Source organism: Epinephelus fuscoguttatus, linkage group LG2 (genome assembly GCF_011397635.1).
Source record: "Epinephelus fuscoguttatus linkage group LG2, E.fuscoguttatus.final_Chr_v1".
In the NCBI taxonomy this organism is placed as follows: domain Eukaryota; kingdom Metazoa; phylum Chordata; class Actinopteri; order Perciformes; family Serranidae; genus Epinephelus; species Epinephelus fuscoguttatus.
The window spans coordinates 25958127-25974462 of NC_064753.1; the positions used below are offsets into that span (position 1 = coordinate 25958127).

The 16336-nt window shown below is 39.0% G+C and overlaps 1 protein-coding gene across 1 annotated transcript; it reads right to left on the reverse strand.

Annotated features, from left to right (window-relative positions):
- Nucleotides 1-463: 463 nt before the first annotated feature.
- rab27a (RAB27A, member RAS oncogene family) lies at nucleotides 464-16186 on the reverse strand. The gene is made up of 6 exons (XM_049602268.1): nucleotides 15947-16186; nucleotides 8087-8255; nucleotides 4665-4750; nucleotides 4427-4530; nucleotides 3974-4097; nucleotides 464-2623 (listed from the first exon to the last, which is right to left on the reverse strand). The coding sequence occupies exons 2-6, from the start codon at nucleotides 8237-8239 to the stop codon at nucleotides 2428-2430; spliced, it is 663 nt and encodes a 220-aa protein (XP_049458225.1). The 5' UTR covers nucleotides 8240-8255; nucleotides 15947-16186; the 3' UTR covers nucleotides 464-2427.
- Between the last annotated feature and the right edge of the window lie 150 nt (nucleotides 16187-16336).

Sequence of the window (16336 nt, forward strand, 5' to 3'; positions counted from 1 at the left end):
TGATGTGATGAGGATGTAGTCTGAATACAGAATGGATTCATAAAGTTTTGTCAACAATTATAACATGTTATCATGAGGGACTTCCATGTGCCTTTATCTACAGCACATTACAAATTACATCCAGTCTTTAAACTGGCAGCAAAAGGTCTCCAGACAAACTGTAGACAATTTCCTGAAGAAATGCGTGTCACTGTTTTAAGTTGTAAATTTACTGTAAAAAGAAGGAGAGAAAACCAATCTATGCACTTCAAATTTAGGCTGCAGTAATATAAAAAACAAACGTGAGGGTGTTGAATATTTAATACAATATGGTGATGATGATATTCTGTGTTGTCTTATTAATGGCACACACAACAGAATGATACTATCTACAAATAGGAGCTGGTATCAGGTGTACTTGTACACAGCTCTCAGTCAACATTGTCAAGGTTGACTATATAAAATGAGACACTGCTTCAAGGAATACATAAATAAAAATGTTTATTTTTGGACATAATTTACATATTTTGCATATGAAAATGTATGGCACAATTGAAAATATGAAATATTTCAGCATAGTCTTATTAATATAATCAAATTTCAATAAATTTTAGTGGTATTTTCAGATCTGTGGTTGAACAAGTTATTGGAAAAAACATAATCATTTGTCTAAACTAAAACATCATATTCACCCTTTGATACAGGAAAGCCTGACAGTGTAATACAATGAATGTGTGTGAAACTATCAAATACAGTAGGGATAAATGTTCTCACAAAAATATATGTTTTTTATTAAACCTAAATACTCTTCATTTTATAAAACATCAGTGGTATTATAAACTGGTTTCACTGTCTTACTATATAAATATTGCCAAGAAAAAAAAAAGTCTGGGCTTGGCACTTTTCTAAAAATGAACAAATTCAACAGCCTACATGTTAGCATGGTCACATTAACACCTGAAACAAAACAATCTCCATCCAATCATGTAACGGGGCAGCTCTTTTCATGGCATCAGAATCAGAAATACTTTATTGATCCCCGAGGAGAAATTATTTACGTTACATCCAGGGTTTTTATAGGAAATGGGTTTAGCTGAGGCCATAAGCCACTCATATCCTGATGCATCTTGTCACATTATAAATTTAATTAGTGGCTGACGGCCCAAACAATAGCCACACTCACTAAAAACATGGCATTTGCTATGTAAAATAGCACCACTGCTTATTTTCCCTGAAGTCGGATGTTTTATTTGATACAAATTAATTTATTTTTTTATAATGCCAGCAGCGATGGTCATTGTTCTAATGATATAAATATGACTAATTTTCATATGCTATCATCCTGGGGCCTGGGTAAAAGGTTTGAGTATCCAGGATCTCGCCTGATTTAAAACTGTCGGCATTGTTACAGGTGAATAATGATAAAAATGAGCGATAAAGAAGACTGAAGATCAGCTGTACTTTAACTGGCATGTTCACAAAACCTCTTTCTTTAAAATATAATAAGAGAATTTGAAAGTATATTAATTACTTTTGCACGGGCCTTCTTAAACAGTAGGATGATCTACTTGAATCACCTGCCTTCCTGAATTACTGCTCAGTTTTTACTTTGACATATTTATTCCTCTTATCAAACCACTGAGCATCAATGATTGTCCAAACCTGTCACTGTACATTATGAAGTGTTGTTGACTTGGTCAAACTGTATTCTATAATTCATGCTATGGCAACAAACAAGCACAGATTGATTTAGAGAAGGAAATACATGAGTGTTAATTGTCCATCTGGCTAATGTTAGATGGTCAATGCAAGCAACGTTTTCTGGCAGTGGCACTGTGGGACAGCAGTATTCAGCTGGACATTCAGAAAAGCATCAGTAGTATACAATTAAAAGTACATCCATAGCAAATTTCTCTTCCCAAATAAACGGTGACTGCAGGTGTGACAGTCAACATTTATCTGACTGTACAAAGAGAAACAGAAGGCACTTCTTCCTTTGAGTTAACTGCAGTGTGAATCTACGCTAATCTGACAGCAAGTAAAGAGTATTAACAGTGTATTTATAGCACATCTGGCAGGACACCTGAAACTATGATCAGCAGGTCTGACTGATCAATAAAGTTGGACATTTCAGCCAGGCGTCATAAGAAATAAATATCCCACACTCCAATATGAATCGATTATTCAAAAGACCCATCGTATGAATTCAAATGAAATGCCCACATTCAAAAGGCACTTATCTCTCCACTGACAAATAATACAGCACGTCAGTGACAGTATCAGTAATGCTGCACTGCTTTGAGGGGCAATGGACGCAAATGTGTCAAGTTTCACCTAACACAATATATATGTGTATATATACTGTATATACTCCCACTGTTAAACTTGGACGTCTTCCTATTTTTCTGCAGTATTATGGGCACAGATACGGAACCATCATCATTGATTCTAACATGCACATTTGCTCCTCTCAGAGCCCTCTGAGATGTCGGGGTTGGTGGGTCCATTAACTCGAACGGTCCCGTCAGGGATCCAGGACTTGTCGACACATCGTTCCATCCTCTTCATGATAAGATCCAGCAGGACGTCCACAGCCTGGTTGACGTTCTGCCCATTTGCAGCACTTGTCTCAAAGTATGGGATTCTGCATGGAAGGAAATATTGGTGACATTAAACACAGGATAAAAGACTACTGCTACCGGTTACAACGTGGCACAAACCAAGGCTGGAGTTATTCTATGTTTTCATCTTTAGTCCTATAAAAAGACAAAAAAATGCAATGAACTTAAGTCAGTTTCTCAATACTTTCAACTTCCTCTGCCTTCTGTGTCGCTGTCAAACTCATTTATTCCTACTGAGGATGTAAATCTTTAAAAATACGTCACCAAATATATGGTTTCTTTCTTATTTCTGTTAAGGCTCAGCTTTTTACTAAAATATAATTGCCGTCATATACTGTGTGAATTTTTTGTCTTAATTAGCGTTTGAGTTCTTGAGTTGTGGCCAAAAACATGTTTTGTGAGGTCACAGTCCCCTTGACCTTCGACCACCAAAATCTAACCAGTTAATCCTTGAGTCCAAGTGGACATCTGTGCTTAGTGTAATGAATTCCCAAAAGGCGCTCCTAAAACTTGGCGTTCACGAGAATAGGACAGTCAGACTGACGAACAAGCCCGAAATATAATGTTTCTGGCCACTGCTGTCACTGGCGCAGAGTCATAAAAATATAAAACATCGTCAGTCTTATTTTTAAAACTTCAAACACATAGATCATACAACATGGTGCTCCCATAAGTATCAAAGCACTGAAATACAGGTGAAAGTTTATTTTATAAATTAGTATGTTTTCACAAAATCAGCCAAAACCAAATATATTTGTGGAGACATCATCATACAGGCTAATGGTTGAACATTTCAAGATAATCAAAGAGACAATGTGTAATGTGCAGCAGCATCAGCTCAGGGTGATATGTTACTAGTAGTAGTGTTTTTATTGAGTCATCACACATAATACTTTAAGTATAAACAAAATCAACAACCTATATATTAAGTAGTGACTGAAAAGGCTCAGGCAGAAGCAAAAGCTCTGGCTGACTTTGTTTTTGCTCTGAACATTATTTGCATTATTTCATAATATACAAAATCGTGTTTTAGGATTTTAAATACAGTGCATTAGTGCGATCAAAGTGACAAATAATATGTATGGCTCGTTTTTGTAGTAAGACTATCTATGAGGTTTATTCCTCTCCCTAAGGCATGTAAAAGACTTCACGCAGGGCATTTCCACTATAATGTATGTGTTTTTAGTAAAGGTGTGTCTTCCAGGGTCAGAGCAGGATATTTCACACGTGTGCACAAATATTTGCTTTTCCAGGAGGACCAATTTAGTCTGACATTCTCCTGCACAGACTTTGGCAAACAATGCAGGCACTGCCTTCTTGACAAATAACTGAGGGAGAGGTCCATGTGCAGATGGATCAAAACTGAGACATACCCATATTTCTCTGCCAGCTCACGGGCCTCCTCTTCACTCACTGCTCTCTGGTCTGACAGGTCACATTTGTTGCCACACAAAACGACGTCTGGACTCTCGCAGTACGCGTGAATCTGTAACTGACCTGGAAGACACATTCAGAAATTTTAAAAGCACAAAGTCCTGTTTTAATGTGTGATAAGTTTGCTTTTGAGAAAGATATGAAGTCATCTTTAATGTAATATATTCACATGAGAAAAACTTATTCATAACTAGAAGATTAAGAGTTTAATCACACAATATTCTGGGTCTAACAGCCTAGTGTAGAGTGTTTGGTCATCACTGAATAAAGGTATGTTGGCCGTCACCAAGGGATTTATTATTGTCAAATCTCCTGTGCACTATATGATTTAATATAAAAGTCAGGTTATTGAATAAAAGTGTACATTCAGAGTGATGTATCAGAAGACATACTCATCCAGTTTCTGACGTTGAGGAAACTTTGTTCATTTGTGAGGTCGAACAGGAGGAGGAAACCCATTGCATCTCTGAAGAAGGCGGTCGTCAAACTCCGAAACCTGGCACCATTCAGACAGGAAAGAACCACTTGTGAGGAATATTTTAAACAGTGAAAAGGCACATTTAAAAACGACTTAAGAGAAAAACAGGTTTGAGTTGGGTGAGAAAGCACTGGAAGAAGTCCTTCATGTACCTCTCCTGTCCTGCAGTGTCCCACAGCTGCATGTGGATCTTCTGTGCTCTACCTGAAGATCCATCTGGACCTGTTGATTTGTACACCTGAGTGAAACAGAGACAGATGAGGTCAAACTAGCTGAATGTTCTCTACACTAAATATACCTGCTTTTAAATATTATCTTAAACAGCTATAAAACAAAGTCGGCTGTGTTGTGGGAAAAAGGCTTGTGGTTACTGACTGAGTGTCGTTTAGCAGGACTGCACATAAACAAAAAATAAAACAGGAAAGACGAGGAGGCATACTTGGCAACATCCATCCAGCTGCTCGTTTTAACTAACTAAATAAGCTATCTTAAGAGGAAGAATGTTTTTGCGCTCTGGCTTCTTACAGTAGCTTGTACTGATAGTGTATTTGTTTAGTTCACTTTAGAGGTGCCGTTGTGGTAAAGAGAAATGTATGCCATAAAACAATGACAAAATAAACACAAAATAAAAATGGATTTAAGGCTGACTTGACTTAATAAAAGAGCAATAAACTTTAAATGTACAGCCAGTGTCAGTGTGTGTTTTTATATTTAAAGGTCCCATATTATGCTCATTTTTAGGTCCACAGTCATGTTTTGGGTTTCTCCTAGAACATGTTTACTTTACAAACAGACTAACAAACATAGATAAAAGCCAGACTTGACCGAAATAAATACAAAATTAAGCCTATTACATAAACAGACAGGAAAAATGGCCAAGAATAACAAAACATGGTGCAGTGTGGACATCAGCTAATAGATGGTGAATTAAGGTGCCCAACTATTGGGCCCCAAATAATCCCAGAGACTAGTTCCCTGAGCCATCTAGAGAAATGGGGAGCACTGTTTACATGCTTGAATGTAAACATGGTTTTCCTCAAACTGTCAGCCTGAATATACCTGTATTCACCCTCTGTCGGTGTGTCTGCGTCATCGGCATCTGCACTGTCTGTGCCTCTGCACCGTCATCACAGCAGGGGGAATGATTATAATGGCTCTTTCTATCCTTGTAGGATGCATTCACACTGGCGCTATTTGGTCTGCTTTAAGAAAACCCTGGTCCACTTCCATGGATAGTTTGGTTCGTTTGGAGTGGTGTGAACACTCATTCGAACTCTGGTGCGGACCAAACAAGTGAACCCTGGTCCGCTTGAAAACTGGAGGTCTCGGCTCACTTGCAAGTGAACCCTGGTGCAGTTCGCTTACAGTGGGAAATGTAAACGGACTATCCAGTGAAACAAAACAAAGCCAACAGTGCGAATAGGGAGAATCAGAGGTAAAAAAAAAAAAAAAAAAAAGGTTGGAAAATGTCTCGTGGGCAGACGTGGAGTAGTGAGGAGGTGCAGGCGCTTACTGATATATGGTCAGAGGACTACAAATTGCAGTTATCAAGCTGGCTGAAGGGGATTTTTTCGGTCCTGGCCAATCGATGAGCCAGGTTTTCTTCTTCCTCATGTTTTTTGTTTTTCTGGTCAGTGGTCGTTTCGGGCAATACTGCCCGCAAATGAGCAGCTGTTGTAACTGCATGATGTTGTCCAGACGGTTTGGTCCGCTTTAAAAAGTGCAGTGTGAAAGTGAACCTAACCAAATGAAGGTGTGAAATTTCTTGGCATTCCCCGCCCAATCGAACCGAGTCCCCCGGACTGTCCTGGTGTGAATAGACTGTTTCACTGGAACTGCATTGCCAGGCAACAGCTCGAGTCCCTGTTTACTTCCTGTCAGCTCATGTCCTTCACATACCAAACAAAACATTGAAACAGTAAATACAAAGAGATTCATTTAGAGTGTTTATGTTTTCAAGTTTGAGACGATATGTATAGCAAAGTTGTGACATCAATGGCTCATTTAAAGGCCATTTCTGAATACAGACTGTGAACATTTCTCTATGGATTGAGCATTTTGATACTCTTTTAGTATTTATATATCATCTATACCTGCTTTATGCTAAAAAGACATTGAAATGTGACTGTTACAATATGGGACCTTTAATTTTGAGTCATGTTCTGTGATCACATACAGAGACATAGTCACTGGAAATTACAGTTTTCATAGCGTATTGTCTATTTGTATGCCAGCATTTGACAAAGCTGACATCAAAACATCCGAATCAAAACTTGAATTGTATTCTGTTAATAAACTCACATTGCATCAGTGGTTTAAAAGATTTAACTAGGCAGCTTGTTATTAAATTTTGAACTTAATTCGCAGCATAACTGACGAGCTCCTTCCTGTTAAACAACTTTGTTTGGTCTCATTTTCAAAACATTTCTAATCCATACATGAAAGAGTTTCCACTGATTTGAATTAATCATAAAAGATTAGCAGCATTAATCTGGTGTTTGGTGATTGTAAGATGGATGACGGCTGCTTGTAGAAATTAAGACACATCTGTGTTATTGGAATTTCATCTGACAGTCTAGGAAGTAACTTGAGGTCACGCAGACTAAACTGCAGATATTAATTAATTGAAATATTATCCACATCTTTTCTCTGATCTATTCAACAGTGCATCACTTCCGGTGGTTGCAGTAAACACTTCACCAGCACAGGAAGCTACTGAAACCCATTGTAGATTAAAAGTGGGGTTTAGTGTAACATTGAGTCTTGGTGCTGCATGCTGCTTGCAGATGTGTGACTGTGACCACTGGACAGGCAGCCGCAGTGTTAGTGGTGTATCCATCTCATTATACATTTAATATAACGTCATGGTCATTTCATGGACCAGGAAACAGCGACTGACTGGTGATTAATTTTTACACTAAATGGATTTCTACAGTCAGAGGCCGCACTATAACTACTTGTTGTGCTGTTGACAGCTAATTAGGATATTTACAAAAGCTTTTCTGTAAGTGCAACTTTTTAAATCACAGCTGTCAAACATTTTAAATGTTTTTTGAGAATATTCACTTGCTGTATATTTATCTTTTATCAGAGATGGTGGAAATACTTCTAATAAAAGACTGTCAATGGTGATATTCAGTGACTTAATATAAATCATCCTGGACTGACTGAACCTCCAGTGTAGCTGTGATAAAACTGTTATCAGATTATATCCCTGGAGCTTTAGGTCAGTAGCATTAAACACTGAGTAAATATGAACACTGCTCAGCTGTTTGCCAATGGTATGAAGTGTTTATTCTTGAGGAGGGTGCTGCCTGCCGTTCACCAACATTAGTCATTACTCGGATTTCTGTTGCAACATTCATAAGAAGCCTTTGTTACACGAGAGTTACTTAATGGTGTGGGAATGCACTTAAACCCCTAATTAGGTAGCCAGAAATGCATGCAGCACACATGGACACAAGGAAATGTTAAGTTAGAGGTGCAGAGCGTAAAATCCACGTGTCTTTTTACTGAATGAAAGAAATCCATACAATTCTGGTGCAGGCCTTCGTTCAAAGTCGACTGATCTTACCACTCTTTTTTCTCTGAAGTCTATCCCAACTGTAGTGATGAACTTGGAGTTAAACTTGCAGTCTGTGTATTGGTAGAGGAAGCTTGTTTTTCCCACGCCGGAGTCACCGAGGGCTAGGAATTTGATGAGGTAATCATAGTCCCCATCAGACATAGTGAGTGCCTAATTTCTGAAACATACAAACAAAACAACTCAGTCAGACAACAATCACACTATGTGGCAAAGACATAAATGACAAAATTAAAGTGGTATTTGTTTTTGCCCCCTCAATGACACAGCGAAGACGGCGACATTGTGAAGCTATGACAGAAGGATCACGTCCATGGTGACACAAACCCACACACTAGTCTACATCACCCAAATCATACAAACATCAGGGATGCTTAAAATGCCCAAAGCACTTCAAAACACATAATTGAGCCACATTGTCATAAAGTGTCAAAGTACACGGGCACTGTAGTTTATTTTAACTCAATTCTCCATACTGGAGAACTACATTTTTGCTGCTGTACACAATCACTAGCATGCCAAATGTGTATTCATCCACCACTAAAAATAGTCCCCAACAAATGCACTATTTACTCTTTAGCAACATTTGCTAAAAAACCCAAACCTCGGCTGTTTAAGAAAATTATTGAGCCTTTTTTGACAGTGAAATTATATTTTTGTGACCAATTTTTAACCCTTCAGACAGAGATGGGAAGTTGGAAAGTCTAAAAAATGTTGGTTTTAGTATTTTCATAGGATTTGTTGACAATAAGAAAAACACCAGACTCATCCTTTTGTTTAGGTAAGAGTAAAAAAAATATCATTGTGTTACATAAACGTTTTCTAAAGAGCAATGACGTACATTGAGGGAACTTTTGAAAGCACTATATGACATAATGTCATGTCTCAAAACTCAACTAACCAATGAAAGTGATAGCAGGCTGAGTCGTCCTGCCTAACAGGTGCAACAAAACTAACAGGAGAGGGAAGACGATGTTGTGCAAGTCCAGTTTGTACAGTATGTAACCACACCATCCTGAGAGGAGGTCTAATCAGGTGTGGAAACACCTGTGTGGGTGGATAATAGCGTCAGGGCTTTAAGATCTGTCTCTCAAGTTGGTAGAGATCATTTAGGCAAAACATCTAATACTATGTTCGATAAACAATATAATTTTGAGTTCTTCCGCAGAGTGAAGGTGATGCACATCGGAGGGACTTATTCCCTCAGTCTGCTTATGCCATTATGTCAACCCCGCACAGGTCAACCCCCACACCTCTGTGTTAGGCCTTTAGTGTGTTGTTTTGTCTGTCGTCTTTCCAGTCCAACTGGTTAATTCAACAGGATGCAAATTAAATTGAATGAGACTACTACTACTGCTACTATCACCTCTACATGAATTCTGTCGCCACTCTAGTTCCCGCGAACAGCCAAAAAACCATTGCTAAAACACATCTGTCTGCTAGTCTTCTGATGTACAGTTGCACAAGAACACCATTTCCTAATATTCATGTAACCACAACACTACAAAAACTGGAAATTGCTCACACCATTTTGAAAAATGGCAATGCACTTTTTCCCTTTTAATCTGGGGCGTTGGTACCAATGGATAACTGAGTCGTCTCATTTCATATGATACTAATATCTTCAATGTAGCTTTAAAACTGAGCCTGCCTGGCTCCTCATCTTTGCAACGTTCAGCTTTGATTGTCGTCATTCTTTTTTGAGCCCCTGATTTTTGGTGAGGCGTTTTGACTAAGTTAGTCAGGTTGCAGTTTGTTTTATATCTTTACATTAGCAGCACTTGTGTGTTCTGCACATGTGACCCATGCACCACTTTCGCAATAACTGCAGCAGGTGGGGTTTCAGATGACAAATTTAAAATGTGCTTTAATAATAACAATACATTTTTTTTTTTTACCATGTACATACATATAAGTTGTATGGTCAGTAAAGTGATGTAAAGTCATGTGCTTGATCTCATTTAAGGGTGAATGCACCCTGAGGTGAAGGAAAATAAAATGATTCTTCCTGAGATTGTTTTTTTTTTTTTTTGGACTTCAAGTGTAAATAATATGCTTATGTGCACAAAGACAGCATAAAATAGAGCTTGTTTATCAGAAAAAAAGTGCCAAGGGAGATCCCCCACACCCTCCCACAGAGGTGCGGCCTAAGCTCCGGATGTCCTCAAATCCTAAACGCCCCTGCGCATACCTGACCTGCACAAGGCTGCTATGTCAGGATTTGCCTCTTGGCAAAGATGTGTGAGAACAACACACGCCAAAAGGTTGAAAACAGGCAATTCATTTATTTTCCATCCTGATAAATATTACTAATATTTGTTTAATAACTCATCCCTGTCTCTTTGTAAAAGCTGAGTATCCCTCGACTAACACTATAGCGGTACATATTTTCCTACACAATGAGAATTAGAAGCGCACCATAATATCTGCTGGATGAAACATTTTCACTTGACATGGTCGACTAATTCCGGTCCAAACATTTAAAAGAAAGCAAGGACGTATCATATGACCAGCTCGTACAAAAGTCTTCAGACGAGTTTTACATTCTTTCACTGTAACCCCCACTGAACCCTTCATCTGGAGCCATAAGCAGCTTAAGGTCTCGTGCAAAGTCAGGATCCATGATGAATGCACTGTGATGGAGATGGTAACCACGAGCACTGATGGGGCTATAAATGGTGAGCGAACACTGCCGAGCCCCTTAACTCTGAAGTGTACATTCCTGCATGTGGGCCTGTATTTCCTCAGGTAGGTTAAAAGTTATAAATTAGGTTTTAGTTTAGTCTTTACTGGTGAGTCTTCATCGTATGGTTTACTCTGTTGTAAAAATCTTTATAACAGTTTTCAAACATGCTTTACATATCTATTTTTATCTCCCTCTACAAGGCAAGGCAACCATCAAACACACACAGTTCAGATTCCTACACCACTCTGTTATGTTATCAATAAAATAAATAAGATGTAGCTATTACTGAGTGGTGAAATCCACAGAGAACTGTAACTTGCTTCATTTTGGTCTGTAAAAATCAGGTTTTTCAGATCACAACATTCCCACCTTTACATTTACATATGAGCCAGATGGTTAATTCGCTAAAAACTCACAACTTCCTAAGGCATCTTATCTTTCATGACACCTCCTTCCTCTTATCGTGCACTCAGAAGGCCCACTGATGCACTTACATCTGGTTGTTAGGTACAACTAGCTAAAATCAACGCAGGTTTAGGTGAGGGTCCTGGTATTGTGCATGCATCAAAGGAATGGCAACTCATTAATGGAACTGATTCATCATTTATGTTATCAGTAACATCTGTCATGTCATAGCAAGACAAAGTGTCCGCTGTGGAAACAATTATTCTGACTGCTTGTAATTTCTTTTACTACTCAACTCACTGACATTATTATTGAATACCCTGACATAAAACTTGAGTCAGTATTGGATTTCTGTTTCAGTGAAAACAGGTCACAGCATGACGAGCAAAACCACACTGCTAGAGATGGCCTACAGATTATGTCAGCAAATTTCTGCAGACTATTATCAGGCTCATCAGATGACTTCTCACTGAGCCCCAAATGCAAACACGAAATGGTATAATCTCGCGTTGACAAGCGACTGTTATAATGTAAAGAAAGCAAATGTTCATGCATATTATGTCTAGTGCACAAAGCCGTGCAAAAAACTAAACCTTTAAGGCCATTCCCCAGCCATGTTTGCCAGTCCTATCAAAACCATGAAAAGGAAGTGAGCTCAGATGGCAGAGAACGATCTTCCGTTGTGTCAGGCAAGAAAACAGCGAGTGCAGTAAACAAACAGAAAGAACAAGAAGTCTTATCTTAATTGCCGCCTTACATAAACCTTTCTGAAACAACCATGTCCCTAACAGGCGTCTTCTACTGGATGTCTCCTAATGAAACATAATGACTCCGGTTTGACATCAAAGGGCTGACATTAAGAAAGCAAGAAGAAGAAGACCTTTCTAAGATTCCATCACTGCCTGTGGTTGAGTGGTCTCCCAATTACCATCTTAATGCATCAGCTTTCTGTAACTATCTTTTATGCCTTAGAAGTAATCTAAGTTAAGCTAATTCGGGTTAAGAGGAAATAACAGTGGACAGTCAGTATCATGTTTCCCAAAACCTTTTAACAGCAAACAAACGAGGCCCTGTTGTACTACCACATTACGACATCTCGTAATAAATTACCCCCTTAATAAGAGAAGGCCTCACAAGCAGCAGATAAATGGCAGTCTTACACTGAGTGTGACGCTTATCTTAACCAAATTTAGTGGTGTTGGGTTATCAATTATTCTGACATATGCTCTGGGAGGATGGATTGGAGATGTGTTTATCATTCTTAATTGATAAGAGATACACCAATATATGGGCATATTGAGTCTATCAGTCAATAGAGTTCTGCAGGGATGACGTTTTTTTGTAGGCTGACCTGGAAGTTAGCACTGCACTGGTTCCCTTCATAAGAAGCCAATAAAATGTTGGGATGACTGCAGAAAATAAGCTCTACAAAAAAAATTTATGGTGCACACATTTTGCTCACCAAGATAATCTTAACAAATGAACAACACTTTTATGATTTTTTTAAAGCTTAAATGCAATCGCCAGAGGTGAAAAGCTAATGTTAGAATATAAACGAACCACACTACAGTCACATGATTTCAACATCGCCAACACAACAAGGCTGTAAAGGTGCAATGTCGTTCTGTAGTCTCATGTAGCCACTTGTTAGTGTCCCCCTTTTTTAAGACATGTAAAAGCTTCAAATTTAATTAGTGGGGTATTTTATGACGAACTCTCTTAAACATGTGTTAACCACAGACCTTATTTCAGGCATGTAACCAAAAACCATTCAAATAACCCATTGACTTGGAGTACAAAAATGCCCTCTCATTTCTGCATTTTAGGACTCATTCCCCCATCACACTTTATCAGCTTTACTAAGAAAAATCAGTATCTTGTATTTTTTTAGTGCCCTTGGTGGAACCAATATTTTTTGAGTTTTCTCATTAATGGGAATCATTTGACAAACACAGTCTGTTAGCTGACAGAGAAACTATCTATGACGGCAGTAGTATCCTCAGAATTTATTTGACAGCGCACAGTGACTGAGTTAATGTAACTGGTGGAAGCACACGAATTTGACAATAATATTGAAAAAGAAACTGTATTTAATGTGGGTTGGTCACGTCTGACTGATACCAGATCCACTTATTAAGGTCAGTATTGGTGCCGGTGATCAATCCATGTATCGGATCAGTGCATCCAAGGCTGTAACCGATCAAAGCAGTCAACTGCCATACGACCGGGAAAAAGCTTCACACTCACCAAATGGCAATCAGATCAGGCAATTAAATTATTGTGGGCTGCTGTGGCTCAGGATGTGAGCAGGTCGACCCCTGATCAGAAGATTGGTGGTTTGATACCTGGCTCCTCCAGTCTGCTCGTTGAAGTATCATTGGGCAAGACACTGAACCCCAAATTGCTCTTTATAGCTGTGCCATCGCTGTGTGACTGCATGCATCTATAGGTGTCGAGGTTAAAAACTGTGTTGCAGGTGGTGCCTTGTATGGTAGCTTCAACCACTGGTGTGTGAATGTGTGTGTGAATGAGTGTATGTGACTGTGGTGTAAAAGCACTTTCAGTGGTTGCAAGTTTAAAAAGGTGCTACACAAGTACAAGTCCATTTACCAAAAATAACTGTTTGCCGCTACTGTATGTGCCATTTAAGATAAACTGTTACAGTAGAAGCCTTAAACAGCTGCACTATTACACAATGTTGAGCCCCCCTGTTGTAGAGGGGCCCTAAGTTAAAATCTATTTACAAGACTTTTATTATTTCAGTATATAATGTGGTTACATGGTCTATTTTATTTTAAAAATGTGTGCCTCCTTATTTTACCACAAACTAATTACCGACTAATGCATTTACAGTGTGTTAAAAGTGGGAAAAACTGGGTCAAAAGGTACCCACATTGCATTTTTGCCCTGGGGCACTTTGTGGCTTGATCTGGCCCTGAGTGCATCACTATTACAAAAGGAATAAAAGTATCATGGTCTTGTTTTTTTCAAGCATCTTAATTACTTTAGTATGTGGATGTCTGAAAACGTTAACTTGTGTTGCACCTGCATATGCACTACTTCATGAATAAAATCTGGGTCTGATAAAAGCGTGAGAAAATACTGGATGAATAGAATAGAATAGAAAACTTTATTGTCTGGAACCAGAAGGCAACAGAAATTTGTCTTCGACAGGGCTCAACACTAGGTTTACACACACACAGAAGACATTTAAAGCACATCCAAGACATGTACACGATCTAAAAAAACACGCAAAAAAGGTACATGTACAAAACATTGACATTTAAAAGAAAAGGACCAGCAGCAAGTCATGATCAAAGCACTGTAATTCCTCTGCTGTTGAGGGCTGTTATTGCAGTTGGAATGAATGATTTTTTATAAATTGTTTTTCTGGCCAGTGGGACTTTGTATCTCCTGCCTGATGGGAGGAGACTGAATGAGTGATGGAGGGGATGAGAGGGTTCATCTGTGATCAGGGTGGCTTTCCTGATCACAGAGCGCTCATACATCATACAGTGGAGTTTGTGGTGAACCGTGCTGTGTTGTCTTCAAAAAATTGTCTTTTTATGGGGACATAGGACTACACAGTGTTGTATTGTCTTAATCACAATAACAGGACTGGTCTAATTTATTTTCAGACATTTTGACAGGACTTAAGTCACTATTTAAGTTGATTAGATCTGTTACATGATTGTTTTAGAAACTCTTTATGATTTAATAATTGCATTACTGTTAAATTCTAATTTTGCGGCATGTTTGTCTTCTGTCTTGCGTTGTTATTTTTACATACTTAGGCCAGGACTCTCTTTAAAGAGCTTCTTAATTTCAATGAACGCCTTCCTATTTAGATAAAGTTTAAATAAACTTGTATCTACATCAATATCTGCTGGAATTTTCTCCTGCACTGGGAGTTAACCCAGTAGCTGTGTTTGGCAGACCAAATACTACCACCCATACATACCAGCAAACAAAAAGCTGCTTTAATCATTTGTCAGGGAGAAGTGGAAGACCCACCCTGGGCAGCTGTCCAACACACAGGCCAGCTCCTTAGGAAAATCCGGATATGCACATACCATAAACTTGAAAGGGTGCAGCACTATTGTGATGTACAGCTCAGAATAAAATCAAATGATTAGATATAGTCACCATGTTTCTTTAAGACTTCTGGCTGCCAGAGCTGGGGACTATCTGGTCATTAAAATAGCTTGTGGGGAGTTATCTGCAGCAGGCAGTGTGAGGCACATAAAACTTTATCAAATCGATTAACCGACACAAATACAACAATATAATGACCCTCAGCTGGTCCTCATGTGGCCGTCAGTGGTGGTCAGGAGGCCTGTTGGGCAAATATAACCCCTTTTGTTTTACTTAGGAGACTAAATAGGATGCCAACTTTCCAGCGTCCTCTGTCAGCCAACATATGGATCCAAACATGTCTAAACACTGTGATAAATATTAATAACACGACCTTTTTGGAGGACGTGTTTTCTTGCATGTATGGTTATTGAGCAAGTGTTGAAGAAGCTAACAACTGTGAGAGGAGGCAGGTGTCAAAATGTGTCCCAAAGCCAGCTCTCTCTTGTGTGAGGGTACATTTAACAAGCTCCTCAGCAGGCAGAAAGCCTGTAACTAACGCAGATAACCGAGTGAATCAAAGTTAAAATAAAACTTTCCAGCCCCTCGCTAACTGCTGACAGATGCTACAGACGGATTTCTTCGACTGACATTTCCTGAAAACTCTCAAATGTTCACATACTCACCAGCCCCGGGGCGTTGCTGTTGCGCACTGAGTCCTGGCGTTAGTAAAAGTGTTTAAAAGTCACCGGTGAAGACTTTACCGAGAGGTGAATAAAGGATAACGTTACTTTCTGTGGGCCATTAGTTGACATGAGCTTCATTAACAGTGAACACCTCCTGTAGTCTCCGTGGTTGTAGAGAAACAGCTCCTCCTCACGGAGCCAGCGGCCGTTTCATGATTCACAGCTAACAGTTAGCTAACTGAAGAGGAAACACCAGCCGTTAACGTTACACCCCCGGAGGCGGAACATGGAGGCTGCTCAGGGTAGACTCACTATACTCAAGTTTTTCCACTTCATGCTGCATACCTTTACTCCAATACGCGATTTTAAATGGAAATATATACTGCATTT